The following is a 22373-nucleotide window of genomic DNA, read 5'->3' as shown; positions in this document are numbered from 1 at the left end:
CTCTTAATATCTTGGAACCTGACACAGTTTACGCATCAAATAAACTAAGGCACATAAAGTTCTTCTTCCTATAAATAACTAAAAAATAGAGCAAGATTAGGTCAAGTAAACAATATCTAGGGAATGTAGTACTCCCTAATACACTAATGACTGTTAGTCAGGGAGCAATAATTATTTAGTCCAGAGTGTACCTCTCCTTAAAAAATAAAATAACAAATATATTAAGCCCATATGATGGAAATAAGCACATTTGCAGATATATAGACTAAACAACATATACAGCTTAAGTGAAGCTATATGCATCAGTGTACAAAGACGAGCAGGGAGGTGAACAGTAAGGGTCCTTTCCGGAGAGCAGAAAAAAATCAATAAGTATCGAGCTATGAAGTGCACTGTCTCTGTGCTTTGTTTCTAAGAAAACCTTGTCTGTCTTCCCACCCCTAAAATTAGAAACCAAGGCTGGGATTGCACTTTCATAGGAAGATGTGGGCATTTAGATGCACTGCTCATAGTCGTTCTGCTACAGTATGTCCAGTGAGAGCCTCCAAAATACCCCACATCTCTGCCCTTAAAAACTCTTTGGGTAGTCAGTACAAGTTGGAAGTTCAGAATATGTAACATAGTACAAACAGCCAGTTTTAAAAAGCTCGACCCTTTTGATGCTGTGCATGTGATGTCTTTTCTGGTGTCCGGAACACTACGGAATTAAATTCACGCAATTGCAAGGAATACAAAAACACTTGTGTCTGCATGTGTAACGCATAAGCTGGTGCCATGTGAGGATACATACTCTGGGTTTCCATTTCACCCACGCGTGCCGCAGCAGTTCATAAAAGCGGTCTGGCAAGTCATGCCAAGAAGCAGCACAGACACAGCATAACAGGAGTCCTCCCAATTCAAAGAACTCAGTCTGACAATCTGCCTTCACCAGCCAATGAGAGCAAAGATACAAGTCAGCTCGCCATCAGGAAAGTGATGTCTGAAGGAACACCCAAGACTGAAGGTGAGAAGTGCACTTCTGGTCTCACTGAAACATGAGGGGTTAACGTACAGTATATACAGTATATACTGAGACATATCTACTGTGTTTCCTGAATAATTCGTGCTCTGATGCACTTCTTAAAGGCTGTGGACAGTTTGCTAATACCAAAGCAATGAATGTCGGCCCTTAATAGGGCAGAGCAGTGGCTCTGTGGCTAAGGATCTGTGCCTGTGGCTGGAAGGTTGCCGGTTCAAATCCCGAATCCTACTCCATTGGGCTCCTGAGCAAGGCCCTTAACCCCAGCTGCTCCAGGGGCACTGTACAATGGCTGACCCTGAGCTCTGATCCCCAGCTTCTCTCCCTGTCTGTGTGTCTCATGGAGAGCAAGCTGGGGTATGCGAAAAGACAAATTCCTCATACAAGAAATGGTATATGGCCAATAAAGTGATCTTATTTTTATCTTAATAACAGCAACATTTGCACACTACAGAAAAATGACATGTATGAATTTGTGCAATTGTTCTGGGATTTAGATAAATTTTTGTTCTTATATAATTAAGATAAAGGTTTGTCTCTGCATCCAAGAGCATGGATTTGCAAGTTTGTAAATGTATTTATTCTGGTATTACAAAACAATGATCCCCATGTTTCAGAAAATCGTATTAGTAAACTGTTCAAAAACTTGAGAAATTACTTAATATGGCCTTTGGGAAGGTTTGCATTATAAATGAATTATTCTAAATGGTTTCATAACAAGCCAAACATTTCATATCATATTTCATTAGTCTAGATTTATTTTATACCCAGATTCAAAGATAATCACAATTATGCAGAAACATCTACAGCATGTTTTATCATACAATTATATTTCAGGGATAAGTAGATGCAAATACTGTACCTGCACAATTTTTGAAAATGTAGCAATAGGTGCGTAGAAGTTGTATAAAGTCTGTGTCCAACCACTGTATGAACCAAAATACAGTATTGCATTTTAAGGGCATTTTAAGGTAGTGTCATGCTATGAAGAAAAATAAAAACAAATTTAAAATAATTTAAATTTTTAATCATTTTAAAATGTTTTAAAGTCACTTTCTAAAGGGTAATATGTAATGCTACACCCCAAAAAACGTTTACATAAAATACTAAAAACTTTCTGTTATTCATCATTTACACAAGAAAGTCTTGCTATTCATGTAAAAAATAATTGTTCTTCTCATATAAATTTGTGTTTATATACATGTAATTAAATGTGTAATTGAATTTGCTTTAACACTTTAGTGTGGCTCTGTGCGTACATATGAGCATGTGATTATGCTTTTATGATTGGTTTTATCAATGTGTAAACGTGCTTGTGTCCTCGTCTGACCTGTATGTTGAAGAAATAGTACATCTGAGTACCTGTAAATTCTCATAAAAAGCTTAAACTTTTGTGGATGTGAGTGTGCAAGTATTGTTAGCTATTGCTGATGCCTATATTTGCATTTATGTGTCAATGTGCTCCTATGCAAAGAGATACATTACAATGTACCATTTTTATTATTTTATTATACCTAATTTACTGAGAAGCAGACAGCTAAACTTATTTGAGTAAATATTGTTTTCAGCCTTGTTGGTTTTTAAATGAAAGACTGTCATACGTACACTTTGTTTAAAATACATTATACAGTATTTTGCTTACAGAGGAACAAAAACATTTACTTTTTGCTGTGCAGTGAAAGAGAAAGGACTGAAATCAGGTGTCTTTAAAAAGGAAAACCTGCTGAGAATTGTGAAAATATCAATCTCAGTATACTGTACGTGAAGTGAAGACTGTGAACATACAGTATAAAGTATCTGAACATAATGAAGGCCTTTGCTCCTAGTATATTCAATGTGATGGAGGAAGGATCTCAACTTCTATAATTTAAAGCTGTCTCAACTACTGTATGCGGCTTGTATTGTATTCTGAACTACCTGGACAGTGTGGGGTCCTTTGCAGTGCAGTAGCAGACATTGTAGAGATTGAATTCTCTCGCTTTATAGTGCTGTTCGTTCTTTGTACAGCAAGGTCCGGCCACAGAGTTACAGAATCTGCTGCATCGACTGCCTCGTCCATGAGCAGTTTTGGCAGTGGATACAGTGTAGACAGTGAAGGCAGCACCACAGTGGGAGAAAACAATATCTTCCCTGTTCCCCGAATGTAAGTATACCATGCATTTTTTTTATTTATTTCTTGCTCTTTGGAAAGCATATTGACATTGACAAAGGCTTGCAGAGATTTCATTTAATTAAAAATAATTTTTTTAACATTGGCAGTGTTAATAGGAGTTAGCAGCGGTTCTAAATGGTGAAATTACCGCCATTAAATTCTTTAAATGCCTATACCAGGCGTAGTCGCCAATATGTCCTCAAGCTCATTTCAAAGCACCAACCACCTGAAGAGCTGGAATAAACTGTTAAATACTGGCATCCCAAGACGCCAGCAATGAACTGATTTAAGCTGTTAAGTGTTGGGATGAAAACCTGCAGACACACTGGTACTCCGGATCTGTATACATAGAAATGTGTCATATTCTCTAGTGAAGGTTTTGATATCAAGATCAGAAAAACAACTATCGTGTCAATCCTCTAATTTTCACGGTATTAGTTTGTGACAGATTCTTCTCAAGCAAGACACCTACAGTAAACTAAACATTAAGCTTGTTTTACGCTTTAAGCACCCGTGAGATCAGATTAGTAATGTAAGTATTCATTTGAAGACCAGGGGCTTGCAACAGTAACATCAATGGGAAAATAAAGAATTGTGGCTGGCAGATCACAATCATTGAAGTATTATCCTGGTTGTATCTGGCAGACTAAATTACAGAGCTGCCGATGAACATGGGAGACCATAGCCATGTCCTATCAACATGTGTGGCAGACTGCATTAAAACTATACTTCCTCACATTATTTTAAATTGTCCAATTTTAGCCGTCTCCCAAAGGCTCAATTCTTATTAAGCAAAGTATTGAATGGAGTTTGTGCTGCATACAAATTCCCCAAAAGAAATTTAAATACGCTTTCTTGTAGGTTTATTAATTATAAATGTAAACCTTGAAATATGTCCAAACATGCAAATATGCTTGATAAGATGATTAACATAATAAATTGAACAATGAAATCACATTATTTGGCAGTCATCCTACAGTACTTGGAGGCTTTTTAGAACATGCACAGGGTGGCCAACTTTCGTTTCATTTTAATGGTGTTAGAACAAAACACACTTAATCCTCTTGTACGACCACATTGGTCTCAAGTGGGAGTAAACCAGCATGACAATTTTTTTTTCACTGTGAGGACATAACACTATGACCAGAATTTCCCATTTATTTAAAGGGAGGGTAATCCTGTGCTGCTCATTTTCTAAGCAAATCAGTATTCCCTTGGAATGAAAGCTCACAGCAGGTTAACTGGAATGTTATTTTTTCTATGGGTGTTGCTGGCATGCAATTAGATTCCAACTGATCAGTGTTTATAACAGTGTATTATTACCCCTTTAGATTGTCCAACACAGTCCCGACCAGAGCTCACTGTTATAGGCATTGAAATAACATTCTGTGGGGGATCATAAATTATTTACATCCCTCACAATTGCAGACACAAAAATCAATGCTGCCATTTTAGAAAATAATTGTTCCTTATCTGATTACCTGTGGGAATTCAAACTCTTATTTTTACAGTTTTGTTTCTTTTTATTAAATGAAATTCTTTATGATCTTAATGATAGCACACGCATCGACTGTTTTCCCCTGATACAGCCTGTCTTTTAGCTATTACAGTGTAAACATTAATATGTTCATTGTGTTTAGGCATGAAGAACAAACATCACACTCCTACACACAAGAATGGTAGGTGGATTTCTTGTCTGAAACACATTATCCGGAGAGTAATTGGGAATGGCGTGCCTGCATCCTCCACCATATGCAACGCTCCTGTGTGCAGGGTGCCCTAATACAGTGTGTGTCTTGGAAAGCAGATACACAAACCATACAGGAATAACACTGCTTTATTTATAATGCAAGTAAAGGATATTCAATATGCAAAACGAAATCCTGGTCTTTATGAGATTGTAACTGGACTGCTTCTAAAGCCCTCTTCTCCAAAGTCAGGAAACTAAATCGCTTGCCACCTTTAAAAGTCCAAATCGATACTCTTAAAAAAGCACTCTTCCAAAACTCACAAGTTCCCACAACAAAACTTACAGGTCCCACAGTCTGTAACTCGGCTGAACACTTGCTTCCTTCATTTCCTCTGGTGGAGGTGTGTAACAGGGGATTTGTCTTCTTTAAACAGCAGATGCTAACCAAATCAAGAAGCCTCTGCTGCCTGGGTTTTAATTGCAACCCAACCAGTGCTCTTCTATCAGATGCTCAGGCGGCCGAGTTCAGCAAAGATCTCTGGGGAATGTGGCTGACAAAAGATCATCTACCTCGTCTCCACCTACCACCCTCTCACAACACTTAAAAGACTACAGATGTTTGAAGCTGACATTGATAATACTAGGAACAAGTGAAAGTTTATTTCATACTGAAAAGACAACAGACGTTGTGACTCTTTTCTTGTTACCTGAAGAAGTGTTTTTCTTTTCCACCTGAAGAAGGCCCCTCAGCTGAACTTTGTATCCCTTCTCTTTTCAGCATGGAATAAACCTTTACTTGTTCCTTTGCAGCCTCCCCATGCTGATGCAGCTACCTACTTAAACGTCAATGATAAGACTACTCAGACGACATTGTTCTTTTTTTTTTCCTAAAGGGGAAAGGCTATTCCAAATGGCATGGACAAAACCAGGGGTCAGGACCCACTAAAGCAGACACCACTGGGCCTAGGAGATGCAGAAGGTAAGACCCAGTGATGAAACCACTGCTTTCTGCAGGTCTGAGGATGACAAAGTTGCGGAGCATTTGGTTGGAATTCATCTCACTCAAGGGAGTAAAGGGATCTTAAAAATGAATGTCAAGAACAAGACTTTAAGAAGAATTTATGCATTTCAATGGTTAAAAAGCATTAAATGTACTATGCAATGTTACCTTATTTTCTGTATTGAGAGAGCTACTTAAGAATAAATTCCTGAAAACCAGAACTCATATGATGGGGTTAAAACATGGACACATATTGTATAATAATGTCAATATGAGTTGGGTTTTTTTTTAATTGGTAACATTTTGCATCATTTGCCCAAGTAATTTAATGGCACACTTAATGAGCCAGATTAATCTGCCTGAAAGTTTCAAGAATGTATTGATCCCTGCTACTGACAGTAAATCCCAAGATTCTCATTTCAAAGAATGTTTTATTTTGCTTCATATTTTAAGAAACATCCTTCTCAGTCGGCTTCGAAATACAGTACAGTGGTAGATTTTGTTTATGATGCATTTCACATACTGTATGTAATGTTTCCATGATTTATATCACACAGTACAAATACTGTATGGTATGTTTAAATTATATTGTCTTGCAATACGTTCTTTAAGGTGACAGCTTCCATAAGGGTTTGTGCTCTTTATTTTAGTGCCTCAGCCGAAGTAAAAAGATCCATCCATAAGTTAAGACGCAGAACTGTAGTAATCTATACTGTAGTGTGGAGCTTGCATGTTAAATTGTCCCTGTGAGTATGAATGCTTTGGACTGGACAGGTGTCCCTTCCAGTACAGTATTCTATATGTACAGTATTTACTGTAATATCCTCCAGTTTGTAATGGAAAAAATACTAAATTAAAAGATTTGTATGCAGATCACAGTCACACAAATAGCTCTGGCCAGCTGCCTGTTCTGATATATACACTTGCTTGTTACAGTGGGCAGAGTTTCCTGGCTGCCTGAAATGAACATAGATCAAACTGCAATATCGTTTTTTCTGCTATTTGTATAGCTAAGCTTAAAAATAAAATTGTTTGATTTTAATACAAACCACAAACTTGTCTGAATGATGTCTTAATGATGAACCGCTGAATACTTCTAAGAGCAGATGACATTTGGTGACTATTAGATAGATAAGATCACTTTCTTGGCCATATACAATTTCTTGTATTAGCAATTTGTCTTTTTTCACATACCCCAGCTTGCTCTCCATGAGACACACAGACAGGGAGAGAGGCTTGGGGTCAGAGCACAGGGTCAGGCATTTATACAGCGCCCCTTGCCCAGGGGCCCAACAGAGTAGGATTCCTCTGCCGGCCGCGGGATACAAACCGGCAACCTTCCAGCCACAGGCGCAGATCCTTAGCCACTGCACTGCCACCCAAAAAATGTACTTTACAACTTACAAGATCTGTACAGTGTACTACATTTACAAAGAAAAACAGACTTAAATTAATAATTAAAATAGATACAGATTTTTTCACTTAAAAGCACTTTTACATCAAAGCACTTTCAATAATCCATATATGTTTTAAGAATAATAAATAATCACTGAAAATGAAAAATACTTGTTCGCTATTAATTCATGCTGAGTTTGATTTGTCATGGGAACACTGCAATATTCACCGATCGATTTGAATTTCATGCCCAGACCTTAACCATATCAGCTGTCCGGGGAATAATAATCTGCAGAATCTGTCAATGACAAAATACCCTTTGTACTGAAAAAAAATACCAGACTAATTAAGGAAAGATGTTGAAAACATTGATCAAAACATTTCATCTAAATGTGGATAGAAGCAAAATTGCTTTCCTGTCTAACAATTCACAGAAAATAACAGTTTACAGTTTCTCTGTTCACACTGTGTATACTGTATATACACACACATACTGTACAGTGTCCAGTATGTACTGTATTTGAAGCTATAGCATTAGTTATATTTTAATATATCTCAGCATAGTATCAAACAGTGTATTACAGTAAATACTTGACAAGGAAAATACAGGACACACAGTAGAGAGTAAAATAGGCACAATACACAATAGTACTGTTTTTAATTAATGAAAAATAATTTCATTATTTAAATATTGCTCTATGGCACTCAATTTCATGTAGAGGGTACCACATACAGTAGTTCCCTGTGAAAGTGTAATCAGTTCTTTACAATCAGTTAATGGGTATAATCCTAGCAGGTTAAAATGTGTATGCTCACACATGGAGGTTTAAATGTTTTTCCCCATTTCATGAAATTGATAATGGTGAGACTAAAAAGGACCATCCTCTTATTTGCCTCCAGTGAACGTAGTGTAAAAGTGCCTTCAGAGACTGTCGTGACAAGAACACTTTCTGTCAGTGATGGGAACAGACAGCTCTTGCCGTGCAAATTGAAATCACTGCAGTATCTCTAATCTCTGAGATGAGCGGAAGAGGAGTAATTGGATCTAAGTAAAAATGCTCTGTCATGGGCCTGGCACTTCATCTAGAAAGATAGCATGAACAATTGCGTGTAATGATGCTTAGACTGGGCTCAAGAAACACACCACCGGATTGTTTTCTGACGAACTTCAAAAAATATTGTGGAGCATGGAATATAAGACAGCAAAAAAAGATGATTAGCAGTGTAAATGAAATAGACTGGCTACAAGTTTTAAGGTTCAGTTCTAACCTATATTGATTACTCGTGCTTTTTATTCTATTGACCTTAAATAACGTGTATGTTTTCAGGAATGAAATATGAAATTAACACTGTGACAGAGGAGCCTGTCAGAAGGTACAGATAGCACGGGAAATACAATATTCATACACCTTCCATTGAGCAGTTGCTAGATAAGTTACTGAGGGTGCACACTCAGGGCTTGACTAGTAACTGCTATTACTTAATTTCATATACATTCACGTACATAAACGCATACTTAATTTCATATACAGTCACATACAAAAAACACATACTTGAAGACAGGTAAGAGTGAGTATTGTAGTGTGAATGGAGAGCACTCTCAAAATGGAGGATACTCACTGTTTGTTTGGTGTCAGTACTTCCAGGGTGGGTCAGCCTATGGTGGCCTCAGAAGGCCAAACCTAACCCCAGTTCTCAAAGGTTATTTAAGGAGATGGGAAAACCCACATGCATTGAATTGGAGAAATGGCTTGTTCCAGAGGAGGAGGGGCTTACAGGCTATTTAAGCTGGCTCCTCAGCCTAAGAGGGAGTTGGTTGTAGGTGGTTGATATGTTGGGTAGTGTGACTGAAAACAGTAAGAAAGCAATAAGAAAAAGGAGGATTTATCTTTGTCTGAAGAATTAGTTTTGTTTCTATTTTGGGGTTTTGTTTTCTGGTGTGGGGGACTGGGAGCACTGTAAATAAACTGCACTTATTTTACTTGAGTGCTTTTGCGGCAGAGCCATTCTGTTATAAAAGGGACCTACTTTGGCCTTCCTCAGGCCATTGTGTGACAAACACTAAATAGTCTCATTAAAGCCTTAAATAATTTCTCATCTGAAAGAGAGTTTGTTAGAAAAACAGTTGTGAGGCTTCTTAAGTCCTACAGTTTCTGAAGAAGTTTCCACATCTGAACCTTTGTGATATCTTTCTACTTTTTCGTGACAAATTAACCGCTCTTTTCTGGATGCAGATGTATGTGTAGATGTACTGGCAGTATGATGGAATGGTGGTGAATGCTGCAGATTCATAACTTTCTGCATCCTTTGAACAAGTCCTTACTTGTATAAATTCTCCCTGTGAGTATGAATGCTTTGGACAGGACTAATGCCCCTTCTACTTGGTATTCCTGTTTTTCACCCTGTTTTCTAGGGATAGGCTCTGAATGGCAATGATTGCTACAAGGAATTAGAGTTTTTGTTCTGATGGTGGAGTGATATTTACATTTGTTGCATTTTTTAGCTATGCTTGTAGCTAGTGGGTAAAGGGGTCTTTATTTAGAGTACATGATGCTCTATTCAAGTATGTTATTTTTTGTGATGGAAGGTTTGTGTTTTAATGGAGTTTTAAAGGAACGTCTGTGGAGAGGTGAAGCCCTAATCCCACCCAGTTCTGCTCACCTCTGTGTGAGCATCAGGATTTGTAGTGCACCCCCTCTCGAACATTACCTGTTCACACCCCTCCCTCAACCGTTTTCCTCCATCATCAGACCTCTATCTGGTTTGTCTTTTGCTCAGACAGGCGACAAACCAGTCTAACTCAAATTATGTGTCTACTGCTTCTTAACTATCGCTTGACTAGTGAAGTAAGTGCTGGTATTAGTGTTGGTTGGATATACTTTCAGAATTTTTTTAATAGACAGTTTGGACAGGTTGTCTCTGTTCCCCATAAGTGCAATACAGCACATTGTTCTGAAGTCATTCATTGGCTAGAATGTAAGTGTAAATCATCACTTTTCTCAGGGAGTGAAACCAGTTTAAAGTTGATCTCTTCGTTGCGGGACTTCTTTTCTTAGTAAAAAAATGAGAATGAGGGTGATGCAGTGGTTAGCATTTCTGTCTCACAACTCTGGGTTCAATTCCTGAAGTACTATCTGTGTGGAGTTTGTATGTTATCCCCAATCCCCATGTTTGTGTGGGATTTTTCCTGGTGCTCTGGTTTTCTCCCACAGTCCAAAGACATACTGGTAGATTAACTTGCTTCTGGGAAAAATGGCCCTGGTGTGAGTATGTGTGCGCGCTTGTGTCTGTGTGTGCCCTGTGATGGACTGGCGTCCCATCCAGGGAGTATCCTACCTTGTGCCCGTTGCTTGCTGAGATAGGCTCCAGCTCCCCCTCGAGCCTCTGGGTAGAGTGGTTAGAAAATGGATGGATGGGTGGATTTCAGGCAAGCCCTGTTGTCTAACGAGAAACAAAACGCTACTTTACTCTGAACCAAACCTTACAGTTCTTATTTTTCTCAAAGAATGTGTTGATTCTTCAAAGAGTATATTTTGATTCATAAAGGATATTTTTTTTTCAGAGCCAATCATTTTGTGCATGGGATGAACATTTTTCATTGACGTTTCTTCCATTTCTTCATACTGTACAGTACATTCAATGTGAAAGTTCTGGCAATTATACAGATTCTAAAAGCCTTCATTTCTCGTCCGTTTTCTGGTACTTTATTGAAATGGCATATTTATTTGAAAAATGTTGTGTTTCTTTGCAGTGAAGTCTGTTAATTGCTGTCAGCACAAAAACTTGATGAGTCATATGTGAGCGACAGCTGTTTTCACCATGTTGACACAGGAGCTTTGGCTTTGAGAGGATTGAACAGTGTAAATGAGATTTTGAGTTATGCTGTTCTCTGCTCAGAATACGATTTTTAAACCCTTGAAATTTAATTTACAGATGAGCTTTTTTTCCATATGCTCAAAAAACATTGTTACATTATGTTGTATTCAGTGCCGTAATTCTGCTGCAATTTTCCTTCCAAGCTCTAAAATATTTTTGTGTGATTTTTCTACAAGTCACAATGGAGCTTTTAATGTCGCAATTATAGCACCGAATTAGAAACTCTGTGTATTTAAATGGTTTTTGCAAAACTCATCCTGGGTTTGTATAAAAATATGTTTTGCATAATTCACTTGGGTGTTTCTGAACTTGTGGGATCTTAAAAGCAGTGTTTTTCTGCATCCAGTGAGGCTCTAGAAGTGCTTGAGAATGTGGTACAAATATGTCCAGAATGGTTCCATATCTGAAATATTGCATCAGCACGGTTTGTGTTGTGTGTTATATTTGCCATCAAGATTAATTTAGACACAGCCTTTATTCAAACGATCTCACAACGATCTCTTTCCCTGGTTAGACAGGTTGATTTCTGTTTCTGTACCTGGTGAGTCAGATTTCTTTTTATAAAAGTTTCCCATTATTAATATATGTATGAACAGCATTCTTGTTTTTTGAATTACAAGAGGAGTGCTGGGCATTACATTTTTTATTTCCAAAATGCAGTAGTTTGCATTTTTAGGAGCAAATTTTCTCTCAGTTGCTATTTATGTATTCTGTTACTAACTTTTCTCAAGTCCAGAACAGCTTTTCATTTTTATAGCAGAATAAAGTCTATAGACCATTGTATGGAGACAGTGCTTACTGTATCTGCTGAACAGAATGGCTCTATTGGAAAATTCTTCCTTCTAGAGCACTGGTTCCCAGGCCTGGTCCTGCTGATTCACACACCTGCTAGTTTTCACTCTACTCCACCTTCGTTAAGAAATTGAAGCCTTACTCCATCTAAGAAGCTGCTTCATTGCAATATTTACATTTTGTTTCTAGTCTGTTTGGGAAATTATTTCACTTATAGAATACAGCGGTTAAAACTTCAGCATGCTTAAGAGCTCGGAAAAAAACAGTTCAAATGAATCTTACTATATAAGTCAACGAAGATTTGATTGTGTCACATAGGGCTCAGCTTTAACAAAAACCAACAGGTGTGTGGGTCTCCAGGACCAGGAATTCAGAACTGCTGCTACCAGATTAGATTGGGCCTATTAGCCAGCAGCCATATCACTCTGCAACTCACAACTGGCAGCCCACTGAAGCTAAGCAGGTGTTAGCCTGGTCCGTACCTGGATGGGAGACCTCCTGGGAAAAACTAAGGTTGCTGCTGGAAGAGGTGGTAGTGGGTCCAGCAGGGGGCGCTCACCCTGCGGTCCATGTGGGTCCTAATGCCCCAGTATAGTGACGGAGACACCATACTGTAAACAGGCGCCATCCTTCAGATGAGATGTAAAACCGAGGTCCTGTTTCTCTGTGGTCATTAAAAATCCCAGGGTGTCTCTCGAAAAGAGTAGGGATGTCATCCTGGTGTCCTGGCCAAATTTCCCATTGGCCCTTACCAATCATGGCCTCCTAATAATCCCTATCTATGAATTGGCTTCATTACTCTTCTCTCCTCCCCATTGACAGCTGATGTGTGGTGAGCGTTCTGGCGCACTATGGCTGCCGTTGCATCATCCAGGTGGGGCTGCACACTGGTGGTGGTGGAGGGAAGTCCCCATTATCTGTAAAGGGCTTTGAGTGGAGTGTACAGAAAAGTGCTATATAAGTGTAAGCAATTATTATTATTATTATAAGTCAAGAGATCTGGGCTGTCTTAAGCCTGCAGTGACCAGCTCCTGCCAGAAGGGGGCGTGTGGTTTGCTGAGAACTGCCAGCACTACGGCGAGATTTGAAATTGGCGAAGGCTTCCTCCGGTTGTTATGGTTGTTATGGCCCTTCGTCTGGCCTGGCGCATTCATTCTTATCAGCGATAGCTGCAGTACATCAATAACAACAGTCTGGTGGACAAAATAGATTAGTTTTGCCACACAAAAGAACTTCATTTGAAAAAAAAAGAATGGCGTATATTTTGGATGTTAGTACTTGGGGTAGACATCCGTTCTGAATTCATTACAGTTTGGCTCACAAGAACATATTACAGTAGCATCCCGTAGTGGATTCTTTTTATAGCAGTGGCTAACATAATGGAAATGCCAATATAACTACCACTAAACTGTGTTAAACAAATTGTTATTCAGATTTTCTTTACTCTCTGTCCTCTGCTGTGTTTTTTAATTACCTCTTGGATGCCTTTGTTGTCATGTTCCCTTGCGGGAAACGTATTTGTTCTATTCCAATAACTGAGCACGAAGCAGAGGTGAGTGCAAACACAGCTGACTTTTCTTTTTTTCCAACACTATTGTACACACACTGTGACTTCAGTGTTCTTTTTTTTTAAACTTCCCACAGTCCGTCTTTTCTGAAGTACAAAAAGTCAGATGGACATACAGAACATTTGTGTTTGTTGATTCAGTCAAATACAACTCATTTTGGTATTAAGGGTAATTTTGTTTTCGTTGTGCTAAAAAGAGAGGTGAAATGGTTAATTAGCTCACAGAGTTGGAGTGAAATTAATTGCAAATCTATAGAAGTCAGTGGTTCCTTGCAAAAGTGCCATTGGGCACCTTTTGGAAGGTATTGTTGGAATGAAATTTAAGCTCTTCTTCTTATTCTATTAAAAATAATGAATGGAAACCAAACAGTTTTTTTCACAGCTTAACAGTGGAACTAATATGAGACATTTTTAATGTGGTCAAAGATGTGGAAACCAGGAAGGAGGTATGAGTTTACCCAGCTATGTTTTTCAAGCAGATACCCTTGCAGTTTTCAAGAAATGGCTAGATGAGACCCTTGGATCAATTCACTACAGAATGGGCAGAATGGACTAAACGGCCATCTCATGTTTCTAACTTTTCTTACATTCTAATGTTTGTGCCTTTCAGGCTCAGTTTGAGTGAGATTAATCTGTGATTTACTTTATATAAATATAGACAAGGACTGATTAGGTTTTGGTGGAATATAGGACTTTAAGCTATAGCAAGATCATTAAAACAGCCAGGACTCTAGACCAAGTATCCTTAACACATTTTCCAAAGAGCTGTGGCCCTTAGAACACCATTAAGGAACTATTGAAAGGCCAGATCTGTGTTTTTAATAATGTCACTATGATCATGATATAAAGAATTACCTTTACTATTTATACTATTAATGAGTATTTTATGTTTTTAAAACCCATATGTGTATTATTTTAGACTTTATTCCAGTATTGTATATTATACAAAATATTAAATGACTTTCAGATACTCTGTGAAGATTGATTCATCACAGGATAAATCATTATACAACCCGTAGTGCAGTCCATGGGTAAGATTGTTCAACATAAGTCATGTACAGTTGTTAAATTTCTCCCCCTTGTGGACAGATTATGTAATACTTAAAACATGACACAAAGTAACAATTTTGCATTGTGTGCATATTGTATTTCTTATACTGTACTTTTTTGTTTCTTTTTTAATTTAAGTTTGCTTAGAAAATTGCTTTGAAAAAAAAAACAATTCTGAAAAATCTTAATTTCCAGGTATTGAATCAATTCCTTTTGGGATTATCCATAACAAAGGTTGATGATGATGTTGCCATTTCAAAAATGTAACAAACTAGTGATACTGTGCTAGTCGTGACAGGCACGGAAAGGAAGAGCTTTTTTTTTTAACAAACATGATATTTATCATCTTTATATTTTGTTCCATAGTCACTTAACACACTCCCAGGAAATTCTCTTAAATGCTTTAAAATGGCTTATTCGGCACATCAGTATATTGCAGCCATGCAAAAAGCTGGTTTCAAACTGTATTTTGAAGTTCTCAGCTCACCCACATGGCAATTCCTAGGCCAGCTTGTTCTGAATAGCAGCAGGTTAAGACATTACCTCTCAGGGAAAAAAAAAACCCCGATCAGGTCTATAAATAGTGGATATCAACATGTGCAGATGGCTCCCTGTAGGATAGAGGCAGTTCAATCCATGGGCATACTCCCTGGAACTGATTAAGAGACTTAATCGTAGAGCATGGATTGAGCTCCTGAGGGGAAGACTGTGTGTGATTAGCAGTACAAATTGCATAAGAGACCTCATTAGCAAGATATTAATGAACTTAACGAAGTTTGCTGTTTCTGTTGGAGTTTCTTTGCACCTGAGCGGTTGGCAGTTTTACTGTGTTTGGAAGACAGGACCTTTAAGTCTTGAATGGGGTGATGAGCTTTCATGTATTAAGTTAGACACACTGTACACCTCCATCCTTGAATACTGGGCAGCAGCATCATGAAGATACTACTGGATGCGTCACAGGAAATAATCCCTCTCACCTGACTTGTACGTGGAAGTGCATTTAAAAACCGAGAACAGGAGGCACTTCTTTATTGAAAGGGCTGGGGGAATGTGGGACAAGCTGCCCAGGCATGTTTTTGAAGCTGATACCCAAGCTTCTTTGAAGAAATGACTATATGAGATTCTTGGAACAATTAGCTACTTACTAACTAATGGGCTGGAAAGGCAGAATGACCTCCTCTTATTTGAAGCCTTTCTACAATGTACATCATAATGTACAGTAGCATAGAGCATTCTGTTTATGTGTTTTGAGCTGGGTGAAGTCTTAATTACTCGAAAGTATTTCTCATTTTTTGGAAGATGTGATTGATCTTCTGGGAATGCATGACTAAAGCAGCTGGAGAGATTTGCTTATTGTAGCATTTTCTTACTTTTTTTGTTAATGACTCTGTTTTATACTCAAAAGTTTGTAGCCATGATTAGTGTGGAGAATTATGACTTTTTTCTGTAAAGTGTTTCAAAAATGGTTATATAAGGAATAAAAAATTGTCTTACATATCCTGTCCTATGCGATTTTCTTTCTGGAAATAATCTTTTCAGAGTATTTATTTAAAAATATGTCATAAAAACTAAACTTGTAAATAGCAGTATTATTTTAATTTAGCTTACTTCTTTTAGAGTTACTGTACCCTAATATATAAAAATGAGTGTCTATGTACAGTAATGTACTGCGCATAGCAAGGGACACTTACAGTATCCCTTGTTATCCCTTGTTGGTGCAAGTGTGATATAATTTTCCCATTAAGTATTTCCCATGTGCTGTACCTGACAGAGGAAGAACTGTTGTTTCAATATACAGTACAGTATACCCAGATACTTAGCAAGCAAGGTGTACCAAGAGAGTAAAGTGGACAATAATGACACTTATTATCCACTGTGAATGTTAGAGAGAATGGACAGACTGTGTGAAAGGTCGTGCCTTTATCACACAAGATTTAGAAAGGTGACAGCATCCACTATAGTAAAAAATACTTTTTAACTTTACATTCAGATTATGGTACCATACAACTAGTTCTTTTCAGTTCATTTCAAGAAATAAATATTTATTTTATAGGAAATATTTCAAGAATTTAATACATTTCTTAATTTAATTAACTGTAAACGGGTATTTAAATTCCTTGCTATTTGTTCTGAATTACAGACTGGTTCAACCTTGCAGTTCCTCAGCCTAAACCCTCCTTGCATTGTACAGTATTAGTGAGCCAATATTCTAACCTTTCTGTTCATCCAGTGGGGCTGTATTACAGTACTTCATAACAGAGATGGAGATGAGAAGTGGATTTCACTGGAGGGCTGATTGGTCTGTCTGGATGAGAATGGAAAAAAAGTGTCATAATTCTGCACATTTGCTAAACCTAGCCAGGATGATGTAAACCACACTTATTTCAACCCGTTGGTTTTCAAGTCAGATACTGTATCTCATGAATGTTTTGTGTTGCTCTGAATAAAAGGAAAAGCTGTTTTGTGATTTAAAAGTTCAATCGTGAGCACATTCAGAAAAGGCTATTTGCCGAAAACAAAAAAGAGGAAAACAGAAATGCCGGTTGGTAAGCCAATACTGTCCTTCTGCGTAAACAGAAATCTTGAATAAAATTAAAAATGTTATGAGCTGGCTTGAAAAGTTTTGGTGTCTGATACATTTGATAAGGGCATTTCAGTCAAAACTTAATTACTATTTATGATGCAGTATATTTCCACCATTGAACTAAATTTACTCTTGAAGATGTGCTCTGTGACAGTTGTTGGTGGCCTTTAAGGGAACTTAAGGGAATGAAAAGTAAGCCCTTTCTGTTTTGCAAAAATATAGGATGAGATGCCAAACTTTGACAGACTGATGCACATTTGCCAGAATTATTGCTCAGACAGCAAACATCTCATGATAATTCTACAATCAAATAAACAAAATGTATACATGAAAAATTTGCATACTTACACTTCCTGTAATTGTGGGTAAACTGAAGCCATACGGTATATAATTTATCGGAAACTCGGATAGGTGTAGATTAACCTGTTAGGCTTTATTTTAAATTTCTGCATTTACATTTCTATGTATTTCCAAATATTACAAAACTTGACTGGAAAATGTGTTTAGGTTATTTTTGTCAAACTTTTTTTTTCCATACAGGTAAAACACAAGTCATGGGGGAGATTAAAATTGCTTTGAAGAAAGAAATGAAGACAGAAGGAGAACAGTTGATAGTGGAAATTCTTCAGTGCAGAAATATTACCTATAAATTCAAATCTCCCGATCACCTTCCAGGTAAGAGATGAGAGTGTAGCTTTTAATATGATAATTTATTCAGTCCGGTGTAATAAAAAGCAGATTCTGGTAGCTCTGGTCCCTGAGTGGAAGTGTCCTACCAGTTTTGTCTAACACCACTGGTTGAAAAGGCCTAGTTAATTTCCTCAGTTTATTGGTTGGATTAATTATTAACAAACTACAGTAGGATGAAGGGAAACCCTGAAGACCTGTCTATTCTTGAAGATGTGGAGAGTTCACACAGGTAAATCTTTCCTTCTGCAGAAAGGCACAAATCATTCTGAGTACTATGATATTCTAATTTTGCTGATAATTATTTCTTGAAAAAAGTAAATGTATCAAAGAACCACAGTAGAGGACATGCAGAAAATATGCAAAATGGCATTTAGATTTATAGATGGCTTTGATAACGTTTCTGTAAAAGATCTGGTCACATTTTACAGTAGGCATAAAAGTTTTGAATTGGTATAGAGGACAGATAATCTATTCTGGGGTGATGTAATTAGTGATGAACAACAAGAGTCTGCAATAAGACCATTAATAATTAGTAGAATTTGTCATTTATATGTATTTTATATTTGGTATTTAATAAATATTTGGAATACACATTAAAATACTGTCTTTGAGATTATAACTGAATGTATCTAAATCCTAACCCTCCCCCAAAAAGGAACATTTATAATAGAATACTACAATATTTTTTTAATAAAATATATTCATTATAATGGGAGGATTTAGAAAAGTGTAGATAATGTAATGAAAATTCCAAATGATAAAAACAATATTCAGTACTGTGTAGAAACCTAAAATTAAAAGTCTTCTAAAGCAGACGTATGTTGAAATATTAATTTGCAATTTAATAAATGAATAAATACAGTATAAAAAGGAAAATACGGGGCTTGAAGTGACTAATGGAAAAATACTTTAAAAAGCAAAGAGAATGTTAGGATATGAGTAAAAAATGGAGAATTAAAAAAGGCATATTATGTTAAAATTGCGCAGTGCCCTAGTAAGACCTTGTCTGAAATTGAATTACAAGGTGTGCAATTTCAGTTAGCTTGATGGATAACAGATTGCTACTCTGGCATCATTCCAAAGCAGAGCAACCAGATCCATTTCTGGGTTTAAAGTAATATCCTATAGGCTGAAGGAAATTAATCTTTTTCAGTTTTGAACACAGAACTTTAAAATGCACTTTTAAAAATGAGAACAGGAGACACAAGGAATTGTGGGAGTGTGAACCACACTGGTCAGCCATGTGCCTTCTGTCAAGAAATGGCTGGATGATACCCTCAGATCAATTAAGTACTTGCATCCAAAGAAGCTAGAAGGGCCGCTGAACTTTCTTGTGCTCTTATTTCAGCTTCATAAACATGGCTGGGTGACTGACACAACCCTTTGTGAAAAACATATCTCCTATTCTTGGTTTTAAATGAATTGCCTTGTAGTTTGTATCCCTGTAGCTACAGAAGACATTATTCAATATACGTACAACACTCTGGAACATTAAAGATGTTTCAAACACTTGACTGGTCCTTTTGCTCGGTGGATTTGACACTCACTGTAAGGGTGTGGCTTTGGGTCTTGAAGATGAAGACCTCTATATTTTGACCATGATGCCTGTATTTTGACCATGAATGGTATTTCTCATTCAACTACAAAGAGCTGCTTTTGTTGATTTCGTTGCAGATTTGTATGTGAAGTTGTATGTCATTAATGTGGCAACGCAGAAGAGGGTGATTAAGAAAAAGACAAGGGTGTGCAGGCATGATCGCGAGCCATCTTTCAATGAGACATTCCGGTTCAACATGAATCCAGCGGGCCATTCTCTACAGGTACAACCGAGGGCAAAAGAACAGTGTTTCCATAGCAGGCACAGCAATAGCCTGCCCAGAATAAACAGTTACACACAGCTGTACACAGTAGAGAACGTCCTCTTTATTTAGGAAACACTGTAAAAATTACATATATATTGAGTGGCACGGCAGTCGAGCTTGATAGCATTGCTGCCTCGCAGTGCTGGGGCCCTGGGTTCAATTCCAGACTTGGGGTGATATCTGCTTGGGGTTTGTATGTTCTCCCTGTGCTTGCATGGGTTTTGTACGGTACTGGTAGGTTAATTAGCTTCTGGTAAAATTGGTACTACAGTAGGTGTGAGTGTGTGTCTGTCTGTGTACCTTGCAATGGACTGGTGTCGCATCCAAGGTGTAATGTATCTTGCCTTGTGCCCATTGTTTGCCGGGAGAGGCTCCAGCTCCTCCACAAGGAGTGGGAAAAAAATGAATAAGAGATTTAAATGATATCATGCATGATTTACAGTACTTTTTTCATTTTACCTTCTTTCCTTATGCAGCTCTTTTTGGTGTCAAATGGAGGGAAGTTTATGAAGAAGACATTAATTGGAGAGGCCTACGTCTGGCTTGACAAGGTGGACCTGAGAAAACGATCTGTAAACTGGCACAAACTACTGGTCAGCTCCACTCAGAGCCATTCATAAATAAAACAGCTCTTTGTTTCAGGTTTGTGAGAGGACGTCAAGGGTTTGGGGTTTCGTGAGGTTACTGGTATAGTACATAAGATGAACAGATCCTAGTTTCCCATGGGGGACTGGAACTAATTCAGGGATGATTTTTTAAGAATATGGCTGCTATTGCGATTTAAGGTTTGCGGAGATTATTGGATAAGGAATAGAAGATGGAGCCAAGCAACATGCAAAAAAAAAATAAAAAGAAATGGGAAAGAAACCTATGGGCACTTACAGGAAGGTGTAAATCCAGTGGACGAAGCAAATTGGCTTTCAGTGTCACACAACAGTGAATTAAATATGCAGTACAGACCTGGGCAAGCACCAAGGCGTCAGCTTTTGCATCTTGTGCTTATCAGGAGTGTTAGAATATCCCCTGGCCCCAAGGGCTGTCAACAGCACATTGCCACAGAGGTATATGAAGGGAACATTTTTTTTTCTCCTCCACTCTCATCATTCACCAATTACCGTACATTGCAGTGCTTGAAACGTTTTTTGTTTTTGTTCCTTTGAAAGAACAGTTCTAGAACAAGTGAAAATGGTTGCCTCTAATTCTTTTGAAACTATGTCATAAAAATACAAAGCTCGAAACATTTCTTATTTCAGTAGTTTGGTCAAGCCCTACTTTAGTATTGAGAGTCGTGAATTTCACCTGGGTAACTAACCTGGCTGAGGACAATGAAAACCCGTCCTTAATGAATGGAAGGTGAAGATGGGAAAGAGAGAGAATTGTGAAAATGAGACAGACCACTGAGTAAGCAAGAAGCATGATATTTATACATAGGCTGGCAGAAGTGGGTGAGATTGGGGTTTGACCTCCTTCTGAACATTTAAAACTCCATTATGGGTTGCCAGCAAAACATGGAAATGCAGCCATCATTATTCAAGCTCTTTGTCTTGAATAAGGAAATAGTACGAAATGCATGTGTTAAATTAAAGAACTAAACACTTTTTCCCTGGAGCCTTGCTGTCTCCAATATACTGTATGTTTCCAAAATCCTGTCTTTCATATCAGTTGCAAAACATACTAAATATGTAATTAATCAGTATAATAATGTATATAGAAATTCTAATAATAAAGGTAGTAATAAGTGGCCAGAAATTGGAAAGATATTGGACAGCACTACTACTGTATATGCACAAATAATCATACATTTAACTATAAATGATATTAATATGCTTTACACTGTTCACCTTTTATTTCTTTGATGCTTTTGAAAAATGTTGTTTTGGACATGCATTTAATTAAAATATTGTCTTTTGAATCATGAAATGATTTGTTATGGAACTGAAAGTTTTATTCAACAGTGACCACCATTGTTATAGATACAGTGCATCTGCAAAGGTTTGGCTGTTAAGGCTTTTTGTCTGAACAGAGCACAGACCTCTGTTGCTTACGGATTTGTAATGATTGCTCTTTATGACAGTGAGCATCCATGATAGGTGACACTGGTATTTCCATGGAGGATGAAACACGGGGAAGTGAAATACAATATACTGTATGGATCAGGATTCTTAAGATATATTGTGCTGACATTCCTGACTGACTCATTGGTAATAGCCATACCTTCAGACTTTCTAAATAAAAAACACATTTGCTTTTAGTTCATTGCTTTATTTATTTTTGTTTGATTTCTTTATGTGGTGCTACAATGAACTGCTTGTTATAGTCACTTTGTCATGTGCAAACAGAATCCACAGAAGCTCTACTGATAAATAAAAATGCTATGATCTTTCCCTTAAGTATACAAATAAACAGAATAACAAGTATATATTTAAGTTTGTTCAGTCTTACACATGCTTCAGTCTTACGCATGCAGTTTTTTTTTCTTCTCACATTTGCTTAGAGGTACAAGAATCACTTGGGCTCCAGTAAGCAAAACTTACCTCCAGTTAATGGAACTGTTACTTCAGGCAGGCTTTTCACTCCAAAGAAACCAGGAATCTTGCCTGTCAGTATTTTGAATCCTTGGACTAAAATTTCAGTGTCCTGACACTATTATTCTGTAGATAAACTGGAAATGATTCATTTTGTGTCAAAGTACCATAA

General features: G+C 37.5%; 1 protein-coding gene across 1 annotated transcript in view; it reads left to right on the top strand.

Annotated features, from left to right (window-relative positions):
• The window catches only part of pclob (piccolo presynaptic cytomatrix protein b), an 83004-nt gene extending 62472 nt beyond the window's left edge, over nt 1-20532 (top strand). Inside the window, exons 21-27 of the mRNA XM_088922621.1 lie at nt 782-1003; nt 3026-3161; nt 4811-4849; nt 5754-5839; nt 17665-17799; nt 19489-19634; nt 20153-20532. Coding sequence (XP_088778747.1) covers nt 782-1003; nt 3026-3161; nt 4811-4849; nt 5754-5839; nt 17665-17799; nt 19489-19634; nt 20153-20296 — 908 coding nt within the window. The 3' untranslated portion in view covers nt 20297-20532. The remainder of the gene's footprint in view (nt 1-781; nt 1004-3025; nt 3162-4810; nt 4850-5753; nt 5840-17664; nt 17800-19488; nt 19635-20152) is intronic.
• The last annotated feature ends 1841 nt before the right edge of the window (nt 20533-22373 follow it).

This window comes from Atractosteus spatula, chromosome 8, assembly GCF_055471065.1.
Source record: "Atractosteus spatula isolate fAtrSpa1 chromosome 8, fAtrSpa1.hap1, whole genome shotgun sequence".
NCBI lineage: Eukaryota > Metazoa > Chordata > Actinopteri > Semionotiformes > Lepisosteidae > Atractosteus > Atractosteus spatula.
This window is presented reverse-complemented; position numbering and strand designations above follow the sequence as displayed.